At 40.6% G+C, this 18,194-nt stretch overlaps 2 protein-coding genes across 7 annotated transcripts; one reads left to right on the top strand and one right to left on the bottom strand.

Moving 5' to 3' along the window:
• Positions 1-645: 645 nt before the first annotated feature.
• Positions 646-12,516, bottom strand: DNAAF1 (dynein axonemal assembly factor 1). 3 transcript variants are annotated; one of them, XM_059857169.1, is made up of 12 exons: positions 12,208-12,516; positions 10,953-11,088; positions 10,037-10,128; positions 8,985-9,206; positions 8,081-8,247; positions 7,706-7,827; positions 6,999-7,183; positions 6,208-6,522; positions 5,556-5,659; positions 2,829-2,897; positions 1,393-1,744; positions 646-1,078 (listed from the first exon to the last, which is right to left on the bottom strand). In XM_059857169.1, the coding sequence occupies exons 1-12, from the start codon at positions 12,344-12,346 to the stop codon at positions 981-983; spliced, it is 2,001 nt and encodes a 666-aa protein (XP_059713152.1). In that variant the 5' UTR covers positions 12,347-12,516; the 3' UTR covers positions 646-980. The 3 variants fall into 3 exon arrangements, with proteins under 3 accessions (XP_059713152.1, XP_059713150.1, XP_059713151.1); XM_059857167.1 differs by having other exon boundaries at positions 5,556-5,668; positions 6,265-6,522; positions 12,208-12,515; XM_059857168.1 differs by lacking the exon at positions 10,953-11,088 and having other exon boundaries at positions 5,556-5,668; positions 6,265-6,522; positions 12,208-12,338.
• HSDL1 (hydroxysteroid dehydrogenase like 1) lies at positions 4,058-17,945 on the top strand. Of its 4 annotated transcripts, none has more exons than XM_059857175.1 (5): positions 4,058-4,183; positions 13,388-13,620; positions 14,246-14,691; positions 16,542-16,769; positions 17,662-17,945. In XM_059857175.1, the coding sequence occupies exons 1-5, from the start codon at positions 4,146-4,148 to the stop codon at positions 17,761-17,763; spliced, it is 1,047 nt and encodes a 348-aa protein (XP_059713158.1). In that variant the 5' UTR covers positions 4,058-4,145; the 3' UTR covers positions 17,764-17,945. The 4 variants fall into 4 exon arrangements, with proteins under 4 accessions (XP_059713158.1, XP_059713156.1, XP_059713157.1 ...); XM_059857173.1 differs by lacking the exon at positions 4,058-4,183 and adding an exon at positions 12,498-12,594; XM_059857174.1 differs by lacking the exon at positions 4,058-4,183 and adding an exon at positions 12,800-13,063.
• The last annotated feature ends 249 nt before the right edge of the window (positions 17,946-18,194 follow it).

Genomic DNA, 18,194 nt, shown 5'->3' with positions numbered 1-18,194 from the left:
TCCAGCTCCAGTGCTTTCAAAAACCCCTGTGCTCCACAGACCCTTGGCTTACCCCCCACCCTGTCCTGGAGGCCAAGGCTTTTGCCAGCATGTTTTAACTCATGTAGGGGCAAAATGGATGAAATTTAAAGCCATTGTGTTGTCCTCTCTGAGTGCTTTCACAATTTTGTGTTACTGTGAGGTCTGGTTCTCTTGCCACCAGATGGCACCTAAGCCCAGGAGATAGGAAATACATCTTTTCAACAAGCCCACAGTGATACTTTATTTCTTTAAATGTGCACACCTAAAAGAATTGTTAAATTTTATTTATTACAAATTATCACAGATGTATAGAAATATGAAAAAAGACATTCACCTAAACTTGGCTATACTCAAAACACAGATCCTGAGACACATCTCAATGAAAAACAATAAAAGCAGCAAAAATAAGTGAGTGTTTCATTACAGATGCCCTAAAAGGTAAAATCAGATTTTCTGTGCATGGATGCTATTTCTCTATCTTTTTAGGCATAAACAATCATAATGTTGAGGAATATTAGATCAGTAAAATATCCCATCAAGAAGCAATCTCCATGTGCTACTGGAGTCTATCTGCTGTGATGTACACTGGTATGGACTTAAAATATGAAACACCAAGTGAAAATATTTGTGGTTACAAATAGAATTTTTATTTAGTCAAATGAAACACTGAATTATGCTTGAAACTACATCTGTAATGAAACTCTGATATATAAACATGTAACTAAGGCATTTCTAGGAGGATGCAAAGGCACAAATAACACAAGACTGGAACATAACCTCAAAACAGTAATTTTTAAAGTAGTGACCAGGTAGCTGCCCTGAGGAGCTTGAAGCCAAGGGCAGTGAGTTTTGGTATCACAGTGTTACATCAGTTTTAACAAATGGTCCCATTGCCAGCCTCCATACTTTGGGAATATTTCCACACTGTGCTCCAGATTTGGTCTGACTTTTCCAAATGATTAATCCAATCCACTCTCATCATCCTTGTCACCTTGAGCTTCATGAGAACATCCTTCCCCCTCAGCCAGGCCCTGTGCTTCTCTATCACTGCCATGCCCTGTCAAAAGCACAAAAGCAAAGGGCAAATGAAACTCACTCGTGGTCTTTAATAATGAAAAAAGAAAACCATTTAAAATGAAAAACCATTTAACCATTTAAATGAAACCATTTAAATGAAACCATTTAAATGAAAATCAGCAAGAAATTATCTGTAGAAAAAGAAAACATTTTAATTCTTAATTAGGATTCCCACATAAATAAAAGGGAGAGGTGATTGTAACTAGCAGCCTTCAACAGGAGCTGAACAGATCCTTAGGGTGTCTGTGCCAAATCCTGTTTTCTCTGTGATTAATGATGTCACTGTAGTCTTACCATTCTCTTCCCACGAGCTTGGGTCATCTGGTTGATGACAGACTGGTGACAGCAGCAGATGATCCTTGGGCTCAGTGATTACCTCTTGTATCAAGGGTTTCAAAGGGGCTACCTCTTTGTCTTTGCTCTCCAGGTATCCTTCTGAATTATCAGGCTCTGTAAATAAGCTTTTGAGAAGGGGTCTTAAGTGCTCCTTTTCATGCTCTTTATGGTTCTGACATACATTTGAAAAAATTGCTGTTGGAACTTCTTCTACTGAATTCTCAATCATGCTTTTATTGTTTTCCTCTAATGCAGAATTGCTGTCATTTGCCACTTCAGAAATCACTTCAATTTTTGGGTGATAGTCCTGCTGTAAAGGTAGAAATGTAATTGAAAAATTATTCTTATATATAAAAGCCAAAGGAAGGGGAAATATCTCTTGGATCCATGTAACAGTTATCAACTTTAATGTGCTGTTCTGATAAGATATATGGAATATATGCTTGATATATTCTGCTGTTTTGTGAATGAATCTTAGATTAGCAATTTCTCAGGCATCACCAATGAACTGACCATAAACTAATTAACAGTTCATAAAAAGAGCAGTGTGTGGGCTCTGTTCTAATATTTTACTACAAACAGAGGAACCTGACCAACATCTTCATCTGCTTCAGTGGAGAACTGAGCAGCCTTTGGAGCAGGACAGCTGCTAACACATCTTCCTTCCCTAATCCTCTTTCCTTGCCTTCTTTTAATTGGAGGATTTGTTAGCCAAAACATTTTGCAACCCTGTTACGCGTCTGTGATCAAAAGGGCAAATCAATTCCATGTCTTATGATGACTGTAGGAACAGTTGACTTTATCTTGGAAAGACTTGTAAGAGCATGTACTGTACCAGCCTCTGTCTCCAGCAAGGCCAGTATGATTCTATGATCAGCATGAAAATCAAAACTGTGCTTTTAAACTTTGTTATCTTCTTTTTTCTCTTCTTTTTAGGCTTGTGCACAAAAGATTAGTTTGAGCAAAGCAAAACTCTAAGGTGGACAAGGTCTGGCCTGCAGTAGAGAGGAGGAGTTTCAAAGTCTCTGTGATTTCAGTTTAAAAGTCAGATTTTATTCAGCAGCAGGCAATTTGCACCATATTAATACTGGTACAGTATAATTTTTAGTATAACACTACATCCTATTAAGAAATTAAACGTATGTAACTGTTGCATTACTGATCATAAGTTTTTATTCTATTTTTGCTAGACAAGAATATAAAAAAGTCAGATTTAAACAAAGGAAAATTTATATGTAGATATGAACTGCTAAAACCATCCATTTCAGTTTGTAAATTCATAAGTGATTGCATCTCCCAAACCAGCATTTCACAACTTGGATTATCTTCATTTTGTGAAGCCTTTGTAAATGTGTTTAGGGAAGTTTCACAACTGGAATTAATGAAAATGTTACCTTTTGAACAAAGATTTCATCTTCTGGGGGAAACTCACTTACAACTACATCTTCTAAATCAGGCAGTTCCTGAAAACAATCACAGATCAATAATCAGTGGGAAGAGCTACTGTAACCCATGGAAAATGACATCTCTGGCTCATTGGACAACTCCTTCAAAGCAGTGCTCATCAGGGTGTGAGGCCACAGCCAGCAGGACCCCCTGCCATCCCCTCACAGGCACAGTTTGCTGTTAAGCACGTGTGGGAAAGGGAAAATTCATCTCTCTCCAGAAATAGCAAATGGGAAAGCAATAGCCCTAATGTCAGACTGAATGCTGTTTTCTACTATGCTGCGTGATTAGGAAAGAAAACAGGATAAAGACTAAGGCATTACCAGGATTTAAAAAGCAAACATGGTTTATTCTCTTAGCTGTTTCCTGTCTATTCAATAGATTTAATCCCAATTGCAACCCATCTCTATGGGTAAGTGCCAAATCCAGACCTGCAGTCTTCCTGAAACTACATATCAGTAAACTCTTTAACCTAAATATACCTAATAAACCAATGTTTTACTGTGAATGCCTCATAATTAAGACACAAAACTGCAAACCTGCTGAGAACTGTTTTTCCTCAGACAGGTCCAACAATTTCAGCTTTCCACAAGAAAATATTATCTCAGACAACTATTATTTGCTGCCATGAAAGGAAACACAGAAGGTGGGAATGCAAAATCACAGGTAGAAACTAACACCTTTTTGCCATTTTTTTTACTGTAGGTCAATATTGGGATAAGCATTTCCTTTTTAGATATTTTTAGCACTTAATGACTTTGTAGCAGGCTGCTTAGCATGGTAGCATCAGGAACATCTGTACTGTCTTGTGTGGTGAAGATTATTACACAATTAAAATCAAGAAAGGAAATTTCTCCTTCCTGATATGGTTGCAGTTAGTGCAGCATGTCCTGAAGTCACAGATTTTATAAAAATTGCATTAAAAATGTACAAATTAAGATCTGAGACTAATGTGGAGTCTGATGTCAACGAGGAGATGAAATAGCTCTTAGTCTTGTTTCAGTCGTCAGGTGTATTTGCAGACCAACTACGAGTTAACCCAGTCTAGGTATGTGGGAATGTGATTCCCACACTGCCAAGGCATGTGCAGCAACAGGAACTTGTTTCTGCTTGACACAGGGATGTCATAACCACCCACTGCAAATCCTCCTCCACTCTTCTCCCTTATATTCCCCCTGAGACCATCTAGAGACTCAGGATATGAATCAGGACAGTGGTGCTGCTCCAGAGCCTCTCACCATTGGCATCTTCCCAGCCTCCCTGCAATGTCAGCACTGAGGTTCTTTGGAATATCTGCAGTAGGGTAAGTACTGGAGGCTCTTGGGAGAGGCTCTTTCTATTAGTAAATGTTGGAGAACAAGTAGCATAGAACACTGAAATGTGTATTAGTGTGTGATTTGGGTTTGGTTTTCCTTCTGTAGAATTAAAACAGTCACACTTTTTACATCTCTAAAACCCCACACATGTGCTTAAGAGATACTTTTATACTGCCTTGAAGTTTGTGCATAGGATCTTCCTATGGTGCCACAGAGTATCAAGGGAAAAACAAACACTGAATAAAGGAGATCTTCACACTGTGGGTACCTACAGTGTCACTAATATTTACTTCAGACACTGTAAGATCTGCTTTTAATAATAATATTGTGCATACTTTAATTGCTGCCCCTTCTCTCCACTGCCTGTTTTAAACCTATGATTAAGACCAGCTAAACAGAAGGAGGCAGCAGCAAACCCTCTAGTGAAGCAGTGGGCAGAGCCCTTCAATAGCATGGAATTATTGCCTGGGATATTAAGAGCATGGCAGAGATATGAGGCTTTTCTGCCAGCAGTTAACAATGGCAGTATAGGGTACCACAGAGTGTGTTAAGTGCTCTGGGAAGTCAGAAGCTCAGAAGCTTTTATTGATGATTATATCATAGTCTGACACTGTCAGTCAATCAGCAGTGTCCTAATTAGGACATGTTGAACAATTCTCCTTTGAAGTGAGGTTGTATTTTTCGGTGGTATCTATGTCCTCCTCATGGTTAAATGTGGTAAACATATTTAAATGTTGCATCAGATAGACATTTTAGATAATAGAAGACCATAGTACAAGTGTAAATCCCTTATTATATATCTGAATAATGTACATTCTGCTTTTCCTGGAAACAGACATCAGAGTTCTATTTTGAGAATTAATTTATAGTATCTAATACTGCTGGGTAACATTTACAATGATGGGGGTGCCATTTCTTCCCTATGGTTCTTCTGAAATAGTTCACATTTTCAACTGTATATTTAATTTGAGTTTTGATTAAGAGGACGATTATGTCTACTAGATTCTTTTCACTGTAATTTCTGTTTTTAAATGAGAGCCCTCATTAGCTTCTCCAGAGAAATCACAAAGATAGAAGGTCAACTTTAGGTGATTTACAGGACAAAAGGATTTATAGCATAAACAATTTAAGGACAAAGTAAACTCTGGAAGCATTCTTCATAAATGCTCCACTGGAGAGAATACCCCTGCAGCTTTACTTTTTGGGGCTTTCTTTCTTTCTTTCTTTCTTTTTATTTTTCCTAACAGTAGACCTTTCTTAAAAACCTGCCCATAACAGTTTTATTAGCCAGAATGTTACAAGAATTGGAGAAGACAATACACACATGTGAACTTCTCCAAGTCTGAATCCAATACATACATCAAGAGAAAGTGCTGCCAGTGTCTCCAGTTTGAACTGTTCAATTTCAGCATATTCCTCCTCCCTCTCAGGAAGCTCAGCCTGGTCAGTAGCTGCCTCCTGTCCTGGTAGATCTGCAGAATAATTAATAGTCAGTTGCAGAGAACTAACTGAATAAAAAATGTCTACATTGCAAGCACTGCAGAACCAGACTGCTGGGGACTGACTACCACTGCAGAATTCACAGCTCAATCCAAAGCTTTGTTTTTCTATTATATTCTGGGTCTCTCTTCTTTGTATAAATTAATATTTGCATTTTGCAATAATGTGTTCCACAAATCTATAAAAGCATTTCTCCATGTGTGAAGGTACAAAACCATCTCTAGAGTGATGACCAGCTTCTGTTGGCAGACAGACTGCCCAGTTTATGTGGGAGCAAGAGAAGTCTGTAAACTCTCCTGGACTTTCACTAAACCTGGCATGTTTGAGAAGTGGAGTTCCACCTTTAAGTTGCAGAAGTTGTAGGTTAAGCCTGCAGAAATTTACTGTTTATTGTATTTAAAGAACATTTTACCCAGTATTGCTTGATTTCACCGAGTCACTGTGGAAATCTAATGGAATATTTTTATGTATGAGTTAGTTGGCTTGAGGCACAGCAGAGGCAGTGCTCCACTAAGAGAGGTTGGCTGATCATGCTCAGTTTGGTTTGGCTCTTCACTGTGTACTTTACCATCTGCCTCCTGGTTGAAATTTGCACATCTGTAAGAGTCTGGTTCCTGTGCATCCTCTTGAACTTCATCAGGCATATTTCCAGATGTGAAATCTCTGCTATCTTCTCTATTTGGTAGAACTGTTATCATTTCATCACAAGCATCAAAACCCTCATTTTTAAATTTCTCAGTCTTTTCTTGAGCTTCTTCTTCTGATCTATTTGAAGTTTCTGATGTATTAGAATTTCCATCACCATCTTTTGAATTTGCAGGTGCTCCTACACAAGAAATAATTTCATAAAAATTGCTGAGCTAATCTCCCACTGCTCATTTTAAATTTCTAAACACTACTACAATGGGCTAGAATGTGCATCAAAAGCTCCTACTTTGAGCAGCTATCCATGGATGAGTAGTCCTCCCAAGACTGCAGCAATGCTGTTTTCCCATCCCAACTCCCCAGCAAACAGAAGTTCCCCACAAAAAAAAAAAATCACCTAGAGAAAATGCTTAACTAATAAATGTTTGGTATTTCTAATACTTTGAAAAGGCTCTCAGGTGACTACATATTGAAATACATCCTTGAGGATTTTGATGGATCAGAATCAAGTTCTGGTTACCCTCTCCTTTGTGCAATCCACTTACTTGAAAAAAAATTTTTAGTTGGTAGTCAATCCAAAGATGTATCAGATAAAGACTCCTCTGCACATACAAATTGAAGTGGTCATAGACATCTTCCAGAACAGTAAGCACAAACCTTCTTGGGTATCTGTTGCAACTCCTTCCATGCACTTTTGTTTCCTCTTTTCCTGTGCTCTTTGCCTAATTGCTGCTAACGCATCAATGCTATCTTGGATTTTTTTTCTCTCTCTGGTTTCCCATTTTTCCCTTTCTGCTTTCTCAGCTTCAAGACCTCCAACAGCCCAGGCTTCTGCACAGGCTCTAATGAAAACACAAAAGCTCACTGTAATACAGCTATAAAACCCCACCTTTGTAATGAGAGAGAAGTTTAAAAGAGTTTGCAACAGCACAAAATAGCTGCAAGAGAAAAAAGCAGATAGCAGTGACAATCCCTTATGCAACAGGGATGTACATTTATCTCAAAAAAGAAACAGAAATATCCAAATGCTGATTGCTGATTACATCACCAGAGATTGGTCTGATCTTGGCTCAGCTGTTCCAGACACCTGCTCAGTTTCTGTTGAAATCAGGATCTGCCTCCGGTCTACAGTCATGGTGTGAAACAATTCTGGTCAAGAATTATTTTGTGAAAAAATACACTGGTATTTTCTAGGTATGTTAGATGTAGAACTCTGTAGTGCAATACTCTTCTCCTCTTCTCATCCACTTTCAATAAATTATACTGGTCAATCTTCCTTCCATGACAGTATTGACAAAAAATGGACGAGTGATTTCTAGCACTTGTTTCTTTTATCTGTGTGAAGAAGATGGCTGGTTTCTTACCTGTCCTTTGGGAAAACTGGTCTGTCATCCAGATATGTCAGCTGTTTTAGTCGAACAGTGAGTGTTTTTCTATAGTTAGCAATTTTCCTTATCACCTCATTTCCCATCAAATTCAGCACATGCTAGAGAAACAAGGGAAACAATTTTTAAGCTTGAGTAGCAAAACCCTCAGCCTGGATATGCACTTCCTCTGTCATTTCAAAAGCAAGAAATGAATAAAACATCCAAGGTGTTACAAGTGATCTACAAAAACAAACCAATGTTTAATAATGTTTCTTTTAGACTGATACCTACTGTGCACTGAACTACCCAACAAAGCCACTTGATGGGGTTCACCCACACACAAACAGAAACCCTCAGCTATTTTTGGCTTACCAGATTGGGCATGGTCTCCAGAATAGCTACAATACTTGGATCACTCAGATTGTTGTGGGAAAGATCAAGAACAGAAATACTTGGGCATTCCTGCAAGTGCTGGATGTCTTCCACTGTTTGTAACTTATTGTGAGCAATCTGCAGAGTCTGCAGGACTTTCAGACAAGCTGCCAGACAAGAACAGTACAATGAAAGGAAAGGTAAGAGGTGTCACTTCAACAAGGGTTTTTTGAGCAAGTAAAAAACTGCATTGTCAAACTAATAGTTTATATTGAATTTGGAGCTTTTTTCTAAATTTGTTATTCTGCTATATATACTTTGTGACAAGGCCTCCAAAGCTGTTTTCTTCACCCCAGGGAAAAATAGGTGCTTGGTTTTAGAATAGTAGTTTTTTAAAATTCACATTTCAAACTAAACAGTTACACAAAAGCAAGAGCTTGTGTTTCAAAATTCTCAAATGTATGCAAGTAGTAATGTACAGAAATAGTTTTTTATTTTCTGCTGAAGACAGAATCAATCTTTTAGCAGATATAAAAGATTTGGTAATTGTGTCTGCAACTGCCAAAGCACATCTTAACTGTAAGGTCAATGGTGAAAACTGGATTGTCAGCCTGTCTGCAACACAGATAAGTACTGACATGGTATTAAGAAGTGAGGAAAAACTACTTAATTATCCTAGGTATCCATGTGAAAGTAGTTTTTCTGTAGTAGTAGTATTTTCTGTTTCTCAACATAGGTTTTACTCCTCCACAGAAGCCCTGTGGGCTTTGCTATGGATATTGTGCAAAATTCTAACACAATTTAAAAAATCCTTTGAAACTAGTGCCACTAACAAAAGCTTAGTCAGAGCTTAGTAAATATGGGCTTGCCAGAGGCTAAAACCTGTTGCAGTAACAGTTCTTACAGAGATTCTCAATGGTCCTAATGTAGTTGTTACTGATATTGAGGGAATCCAGCTTTTGTAAAGGTTCAAGGTTTTCAATTTTCTCAATTAAATTGAGTTGCAGGTAGAGGGAACGCAACTCTGTTTGAGCCTCCAAGTTCTCAATTTTTCTTAAGCCATTGCACTGCAGCCACAAACACTTCAGTCCTGTATATTCTTCAAGATTCTCCAGTCGGTCAAACCCTGCAACAAAAAAAGATGTTTTAAATTGAAATGGCATTGGCTGAAAATGACTCTTTGGATGAGAAAATTCCATTCAACCAGAGCTGCTGAAACAGCCTGAGAGAACACTGGTACTGAAATCACTGCAGAATTTCCACTGAATTCCTGGCACTGTTTGTGGCCCTAAAGGGCAAAACCAGATTGGTACCTATTCTGGTCTGTATCTCAGCAGCCCTTTAGATGCTAAATAATACATAGCAAAACCAAGGCTGAATCTAGAAGGGAGATCCTATTTATCTGGAAGAATTCTTAGGATAAATTGGGCCACATAACTGCACCATGCAAGAACCTGCTCAGAGATCATCAGAGGATGAGTAATGATCATTCTAACAATTTTTTTTCTTTCAGCAGTGTTTCAAACATGCAGCAAGTATTTACTGTTTATTTTCCTCCTGACCATTTTTACTTGGTAGTAAAAAAGTTCCAAAAGCTGGAAAAAGCTTTTTACACAAACAATTTAAGGCAAAATATGTATATATTCCTCTGAGTGCAACCCAGGCCAGCATTTTAATTCACTTTTTTCAGAGGCTCCTCTTTCAGTAAAAAAAACCAAAAATATGTCCCTTGATTCCTACTGATCCTTTGGATGGCTCCACAAAGTGAGTCAGATGTACAGTTCACTCCTCTACCTTCATATTGACTAATTTTTTTTCCCAAATCCAGTATTACATTAAATTGTGTTCTAATTTAGAAGAATGGCTAGATACCTTCCCTCAGTGAGCCATGAAGTAGATTCTCTGCTAAAATGCTACTCAGAATGATCAAGCTGGGCAGTCATTTCCACATCTTACCTTTATAATGCAAGTACAGTGTATCATTTAAGTACGGGGTCCAGTATAATTTCTGCTGTTTACAGATGTCTAGCAGAATCTTTTTTGTCATCCTAAAATAGTACAGGAAGCAGAAGCAAAATAAAAAATGTATTTCAGTGCACATTCTGAGATCTTTGGTTTCCCTACAGATTCCATTGCAACACAATTGACAATTTTTTCATGCAAGAGAAACAGCTACAGCTTTCAAAATTATATTAAAAAAAAAAAAAAGCTGGGTTTTTTTAGTGTGGCTTTCCATGTCTACTTTTGAAGTGAGTTACCAGGCCCTTCTAAAAAAAAGAGGGTTCATAGGAAAATGGGCAGGGAATTAGAGAGTTCATCTTCTTGGAAAAGGGCACCATCATTTTATGTTAGCTTTTGGTTCTAATGTTAGCTTCCTCTCCAATTCTTTCCCCTGTTCCTTGCTGCTTTGGTACAGGACCTTTGGTGGCAGAGCCAAAATGCACTATTTTTCTCAGACTAGAGGAATCAATGGTAATCAACCCAACATTTTATTGAAATGCTGACTCCAAAATAGCACTCAAGAAAGTTCTGATATAGAGCTGTTGGTTGGCTGGGAATGCCACTAGGAATTAACAGAATGCTTTGTCTGAACTGAGGTAGAGAAATGGTGAAATCTACTGGCACATGACTTCCACAGGAGTTTGCACAATTTTCTCCAGATCCATTAAATGACTTCATCATGTGGTTAGAATGTAGTTTGCTACAGTGGCCATAAAACCCAAACATAAGCCCAGATGCTGTAAATATCACTAATACCTGATTTATCCATTATTCTCAAGTTCCTCTTCAAAACTGTTCTCCAGAACTGAGATGAACAGACAGAATAGCAAAACTCCTGATGATGCCAACACATCCACAAACCATGTATTACCTTACAGAGCCTCTCTTTTCTACTGTCCTTTGACTGGATGAGCTGGTTCCGGACTTCTGATCAATATCTGATTTTTGTTCATTCTCTTGATCTGCTCTGGACATACAGTTGACTTCTTTCTCTTGAGTTTTATCAGCTTTTTAAAGAAAATGAATTGCAATTTAACAGCAAGGGTGGGGAAAATGTGTCATGTTGCCAATTACTTCAGAGAAATAGTGAAGAGCATTTGAATATGAATTTCAAGAAAAGGGTGTTTTAACCAAGATTTCTGCTGAGATTTTTAATGAAACTTAACTTTCTCACACAGCATCATAAAATAACAGTAGCAAGAAATCTGCATTTTTTTTTAATCAGGAAGTTGGATAATACCCATTATTCTTAATATTTTTATAATGTACAGTCACAATAAAGTACTGACACCAATGTTCTGATGGTGTTAGACATTTAATATATATTACATGTAATTAATACCAATATGAGTTTACTGTAAAGAGACTTCAGCAATGGTATCAGTCATCCCAAGCACTGTTAGTCTAGCTCTTCTACAAATTTACCCTTTGCACTCCCTGGAAGGTGTCTTTACACTGCCTTTGATTAATTCCAATTTCAGTATTTGTCTCTTCAGATACTTGCCCTGAACCTTCTACTTGCATTTGTAGTTCATAGAAAAAGTGCAAACAAGATGATTGTACCAGCTTACTTAAATATGACTGTAATTAAACCACAATAATAGGACATACTTAGTAATACAAGAGGCACTGGGCTGAAACTGATGCACAGGAAGTTCCAGCTGAACATAGGGAAGAACTTTACTGTGCGGGTGACCATGCACTGGAACTGTTTGCCCGGACAGGGCATGGAGTGTCCCTCACTGGAGATGTTCCAGAGCCATCCGGACACAATCCTGTCCCGTGTGCTCTGGGATGGCCCTGCTTGAGCAGGAGCTCGGACCAGTGACCCGCTGTGGTCCCTTCAAACCTGACCCATCCTGTGCCTTGTGATTTAGAGGTCAGGCTGGCTGTGTGATTGCAACACTGGGAGAAATACTTCTCCGGCAACAGGAAAGTAAAGAAATGTCGGGAAAGGAAAAAAGACCACAGGAAGACAGCAACTCAGAGTCAGTGTGCCTCAGTTATGTCAGGATTTCCAGTGACTTTGCTGGCAGAAAGCACACTCTCGTGTTTGCATCCCGATGAGTATGAGCAGCCGTGATGTGCAGGCTTTGTGCGTTGCCCAGCGAGCCGGAGGGGCTCACCTGTGCTCACAGCGCTGCCCTCACGCTCCGTGTGGGCACCTCCGCTCCCGGGGTCGCCCAACGGCGCCACGGACGCCTCAGGCACCGGGACCTCCTCTCTGCTGCCGCTGTCCGGGTCTCCAGCGGGCGCCGCCTGCATTCTAACACCCCCGAGCCGGTGTGGGATTTACGCTCTGCCTTTTCCAGACAAAATGTCCGCAGGCTTTAGTCAACGGCAGGCGAGGGACGGAGCGGAGCCCGAGCTCCGGCTGCCGCCTCAGCCGTGGCCATGGCGACGCCGCGCGCAGCCCCACAAGGCCCCGCGGCCGCTCCCGGCGGCCCCGCGCGGCGCAGGCGGCGGCGAGCGCGGGCAGTGCGGCGGGCGGAGGGCCCGGCCCGGCATCGCGGGTGAGGCGTCGGCGCGTCAGGGCCGCGGCGGGGGTGGGGTCCGGCCGGGACAGCCCGCGCCAGGGAGGGTCCCGGGCCGGGGCTGGGCGAGGGGCCGAGGCGCCGAGCCAGCTCGCTGCGGTTGCGCGGAGACGGCGCGCCCGGAGCCCGCTGTCCAGCCCTGGGCGAGGGGCGGGCGGGGTGTGGCGGTGCCGGGCGGTTCGGCGAGCCCTACCGAGGAGAGGACGGATATGTGCTTGTTTAAAAAACGTGTTAACTAGTAAAAGTGTGAGGCGCAGCAAGCGCGGTGTGCGTGATGCGCTGCACCGTGCCGTGGTTCAAGGACAGTGGCAGATGCGGTGCTTTTGACTGCGCTGGGGGCTGACGTGCTGTCCTAGCCTGCTTTGTCTCTCATGAAGCTGTTTGTCCTTGAAAGAGCCTGTTGTTTCTTTGTGACTCAGCTCACGTGCTGGTTATTCTTGCCTCTCTTGTATGTAGTTTTTCATCTTCCAACGTTGGTTTTCACCTGTTCAGCTTATCCTTTAATTGTTTTATTTACAGAATCGTTGATCATTGTTGTTGCAATATAATTGATTAATAGCTCAACCCTAGGAAAAAGGCTGAACAGTACCTAAACCAGTGAGGTTGATGGTAGGTAATACCCAAATTTTAGCACACTGACTTGTGTTTTTTCTGCATCATACAGTGCTCAAACTCTAAAATGCTGCATCTCAAAGGTTATCCATACAGTCTGAAAAGTTTACATGGCTCTGGAGGCAATTGTAATTGCCTGTGTCTTTTTTTTTTTTTTCAGGCTTGTGATCACCATGGCTGCAGTGGATCGATTCTCCCTCTTGTACAGAGAAATCAGTCGCTCCTGCAGTTTCTATATAGAAGCCCTGGCTATTGTTGGAGCTTGGTACACAGTCAGAAAGGTTGTGTCTCTGGCCTTGGACACTTACAGTGCACTCAGGCTGCACGTGATTCCAAAGCTAAGCGGGGAGGTTGATCTCATCAAGAAGTATGGCAAGTGGGCCGTGGTCACGGGTAAGAGATGAATGGTGAATTTCCTTGTGTTTATGTAACATTCTTTGCCAGTACTGTGAAACTTGGTGGCTTGTGGCCCTGGGTGAGCTTTATATCACAGGCTGGAGCCTGTATTATCTCTGGTTGCAGGTTAATCTGCCTGAGCAGTAGCTGTTGTTCATTGCCTTTATAAATTAATTCCTCAGGAGATGGGCAAACTAAGCGAGTTGACTGACTGCTGAGAAAGAATGACAGCAGTTGCTGCCCAAATTTGCAAGGTACCTCTTGATCACCTGCAAGTGTAGACAGAGATGTAGACAATATCCTCTTTTTCTTATGAGGTGTTCATATGTGCCCTAGTTCTTCAGCAAGGTTTGAGTCCTGTACCTCTGACATCCCTGCCTTTCATTAAGGTTCTCCTTTGAGCTCTCTCTTGTTGTCATGGAAGATATAAAACTTTTATGAGGGGAATTGCAGAAGGTGGTTGACAGTGTTGTCTTTACTGTTGTGTCTTTGAATTCAATATATTTAGTGCCACATGATCTCAGAAAAAGGAATAAGGCTATAATTGAAAGAACTGTCAAAATAGAAGGGTGGTGTTGCTCAGTTTTTCACTTGTGTGTTCTATTGCTGTTTTCTCCTGCAGGTAGCACAGATGGTATTGGGAAGGCTTATGCTGAAGAACTGGCAAAGCATGGTGTCAACGTCATCTTAGTCAGCAGAAGCAAAGAGAAGCTGGAGGCTGTCTCCAGGAGCATATCTGAAACCTATAAAGTGGAAACAGATTTCATAGTAGCTGATTTCAGCAAGGGGCGTGAGCTTTACCCAGCCATTAAGGAGGCTCTGAAAGACAGAGAAATTGGGATTTTGGTGAATAATGTAGGAATATTTTATGCCTACACAGACTATTTTACTAATCTGTCTGAGGATACACTATGGGACTTGATCCATGTAAATATTGCTTCCGCTACCATGATGACACACATTGTGCTGCCAGGCATGGTAAAGAAGAGGAAAGGGGCAATTGTGAATCTTTCTTCAGCAGTCTGTTGTCAGCCAACACCGATGTCGACAGTCTATGGAGCCTCTAAAGTAAGTTGGGCTGTAGTGTTAAATGGCATGCACTGGAAACGCATTCAGCAAAGATGTCAAAATACTTGAATGTTTTCTAGGGATTTGTTTAAATTTTGGAGGTGAATGATACCTGTGTTATGCAGGAAACTCTTCATCCTCACCAGTGCTGGGCTTTGAACCAAAGCCAGTGCTCTTGGATTTTGTGTGAAGTGGGGCATAACAGTCATTCTAGGAGAAATGTTGCCTTTCTTAAAGGCAGAGAGGCAATTCTTTGTGCCTTATTGAAAGGGTCAAGAATTTAATCTCTCTCCAGCTGAACTGTGCACATACCTCACGTCTTGCATACCAGTATTTGGCAGCAAAAAGAGCTATACTCATGCTCAAGCCACCACTGTGACATGGAGTGTGGCCAAATCAAGCCACTGCTTCATGTAATACCAAAGAGTGTTGTAGCATATTTGGGGCCAAGTGAAAAGAACTCCCCCATAATTGTCCTTCTTGAAGAGATCCAAGCAGTAATGAATAGGACTGGGCAGCTGGGTGATGCTGGAAGAGTGAATGCTCATGGTGATGGTGGATTTACACTGCATGACATGCTGCTGAATCCACAGAAGCAGCTGGAATTGTGGGAGACTCTCAGCTAGATCCAGTGTCTAAACACAGGTGGTTATTGCTCGGCTGTCTGCGGCTGCCCTCTGTTGTAGCCTTGCTCCTGACATAGCTCTTTTATTTCCTTTGGCCTGGAGCAAAACCAGCTCTTACTACCCCAAGGTATAAAACTCCTTGCAGACTTCCTTCAGTGTGGAAACTGGTCTACACTTACTGTTTCTGTGCAGAGTACCTGCCCCTTTGATTTTGCCAAGTGTATGTAGAACTGTACTCTGAATTAAAACAATTAAAAGGCTTGAATGAAAAAGAAGAATCACAAATGTACCAAAGTTTCTTGATTTAGCTGAGGTAATTAATCCAACTGCTAGGTCAGCAATCCAGCTTTAAGCCTGGCCTCAGAACACAGAAGTGAGAACAAGCTGCTGCAACATCCCAAGTCTCTTTGTGTACTAACAATGAACAATGCTTGAAGTGGTTGCTTTAATTTTCCTAAAGAATTTGTACAAGATGCTTTCCCAACAAACTGTTGGGAAAACCTTTTGCAAGGCTGGTTGGAAGCAGCAAGATATCTGCTCACAAGCTGAGTCTAAAATGCTCTTTCTCAGGGAGTACTGGCTGTGTGGCACAGCAGGGAAGGCATCAGTGTTGCTGCCCTGATAAGACTGAGCCAGGCTCATTTTTCAGTCTGATTCCAGCAGTCCCAGTTATCAGCCTTGTGCTTTTCTTGTCCTGTAAAAGTAAAAGGACCTAAAGGAGGTAATGCAGATACACATTAACGAATCTTTTTGCCTAAGAGAGTTCCAGGAAGTAACTAACCTGGCTTCTGGAGAGGACAGTTGAATGCAAAATTCACCTGTAAATGTATTAAAGAATGGGACTTCATTTTCTCTCTTCTGACAGTAGTAGGTAGAGCTGTCTGTAGAGTGTCCTTGCAATGCCCCCAGACCAGATAAGGTGTTTGTTTTAGATGAAATAAATGTTTTTGTATTATTTTTAAGCAGAAATTGCAGAAATTGTCGGATTGTGATAAGCACTTTGTCCTGCAAGTTACTGTACCATGGCAGATTTATTGCAAGTAACAACACAGATAAATGTTGATAATACTTCAGAAAATCATATTTTTATACTACTTAATATGTTTATTGAGCTGGTGCATAAAATATGTTAAAACTTTTCTGTAATTTTAATAAAACTTTGCCATGAGATTTCATTGTTTAAAAAAAGGGGAAAAAAGTGTCTTTCTGCTTTTGTTTTTCTAGAGCTACTTGGACTATTTCAGTAGAGCACTGCATTATGAGTATGCCTCTAAAGGAATTTTTGTTCAGAGTCTAACACCATTTATAACTACTACAAAAATGTTATCATTCAGCAGCACTATATCAAAGAGATCTGTGTTTTTTCCTACTGCTGAAGAATATGCAAGTCATGCTGTTTCTACTCTTGGGTTATCCATAAGGACCACTGGTTGCTGGAAGCATGCAATACAGGTAATGCAATTCATTAAACTATTTCATGTTTGTCAGTAGAAGTAAATCAGCTGTTTACTTTCTTAGGAGTCTGAGTGAAAACTGCTCATTCTGAAAAAGTGTGATATATATTGTAGACTTTAAGCCATTGTGCCATATTTTCTCACTAGTTCTGCTTTATAAACTTATGCTTGGGCATGCTTATTTGTAAGCTCAGAGAGTGAATCCAATTCTCCCTTGAAATGCGCAGGAGAAATGGGAAAGAGACAAGTTTTTACTGAAAAGCAGAGCAGTATTTCTCTTGGGGTGTTGCTGACTGGGCAAGTGTTTCACTGTTTTTGTAAAGAGAAATAGCTTTATTCAGTCTTAATATATTGAGCATATTTGTGCTTTGAGGAAGAGTGGGTAGGGAGGATGGAATAATAGCAGGAGAAAAACTGTATTTTCCTCCATTTGTTAGGGTTTTGATTTTTGGGGCCGACTGTTTTATGCACGTTGGTCACATCTCATGTATCCTATACATGATATGTATGCTTCCTATAGCATTGCGTTGACTAGATGGAAATGAAGAAGTGGGGATTAGTCCAAAAGGAATAAAACAGATAGGATGCATTCTGGCAAAATGTGGCAATTAATGGAAGTGGACAGAATGGCTTTTGTGAACTTAATCAAGTCAGGATTCAGTATTTGTTTGCAGAACTGAACTGCTCAGCTGTGGGTGCTACATCTGAAACAGTTGAATATGTATGCTTCAAGGGGCTGAATTTAAGGCTTAGTTGATGATAGTCAAGCACTTTTTGCCTTGCTTTAGTAGTGACTTGAGAAACTGTTTATTTTAATGGAATGTATCTTTATCTGTCCCTTTCTTTTCTTTTTTTTTTCTGTTTTCTTGTCTCCCCGTGCCTCTCCACAGTGGACGCTGGGCGAGTGCCTGCCTGAGTGGATGTGGGCATGGTTTGCTCTGTATTTGAGCAGAATTCTACGCAAGCAAGCTTTGGCAGCCAAAGCGAAATAGGAGTAGCTTGATATCCCACCAGATAATTCTGATCAGAGGGCTGCAACAATGTTTAATGAACCTTGGAGGACTTACTGTAACTTATCTATACCTTGTTAAGCAAGCTACATAACGTAGACAACAGAAGTCTGGATCCTCTCTGTATCCTTGTATTAAAATAGCTCCTCTGCTGCTTTCCTTTATGACAGCTCGCTGATGTTCTTGATGTTAATCTCTATTCATTTTCTCATTGGGCAGGAGCAGGTACAGTGTTATTTCTATCATAAATTACAGTCCCTCACATAGTGCTACATGATGTCCATTTGTAACGTTGAGAGAATTTGAGACTCATCCAACTCCATCAGAAACGGGACCTCAGAAGAAATCAAGCTATTCAAAACGACAGCTATGAAGTTGTGAAGATGGGGAACAGCCGGGGGGGTTCCAGGGTC

Source organism: Haemorhous mexicanus, chromosome 12 (assembly GCF_027477595.1).
Source record: "Haemorhous mexicanus isolate bHaeMex1 chromosome 12, bHaeMex1.pri, whole genome shotgun sequence".
Classification (NCBI taxonomy): domain Eukaryota; kingdom Metazoa; phylum Chordata; class Aves; order Passeriformes; family Fringillidae; genus Haemorhous; species Haemorhous mexicanus.
The sequence above is the reverse complement of the archived record's forward strand: the minus strand, read 5'-3'. Positions and strand labels throughout refer to the sequence as shown.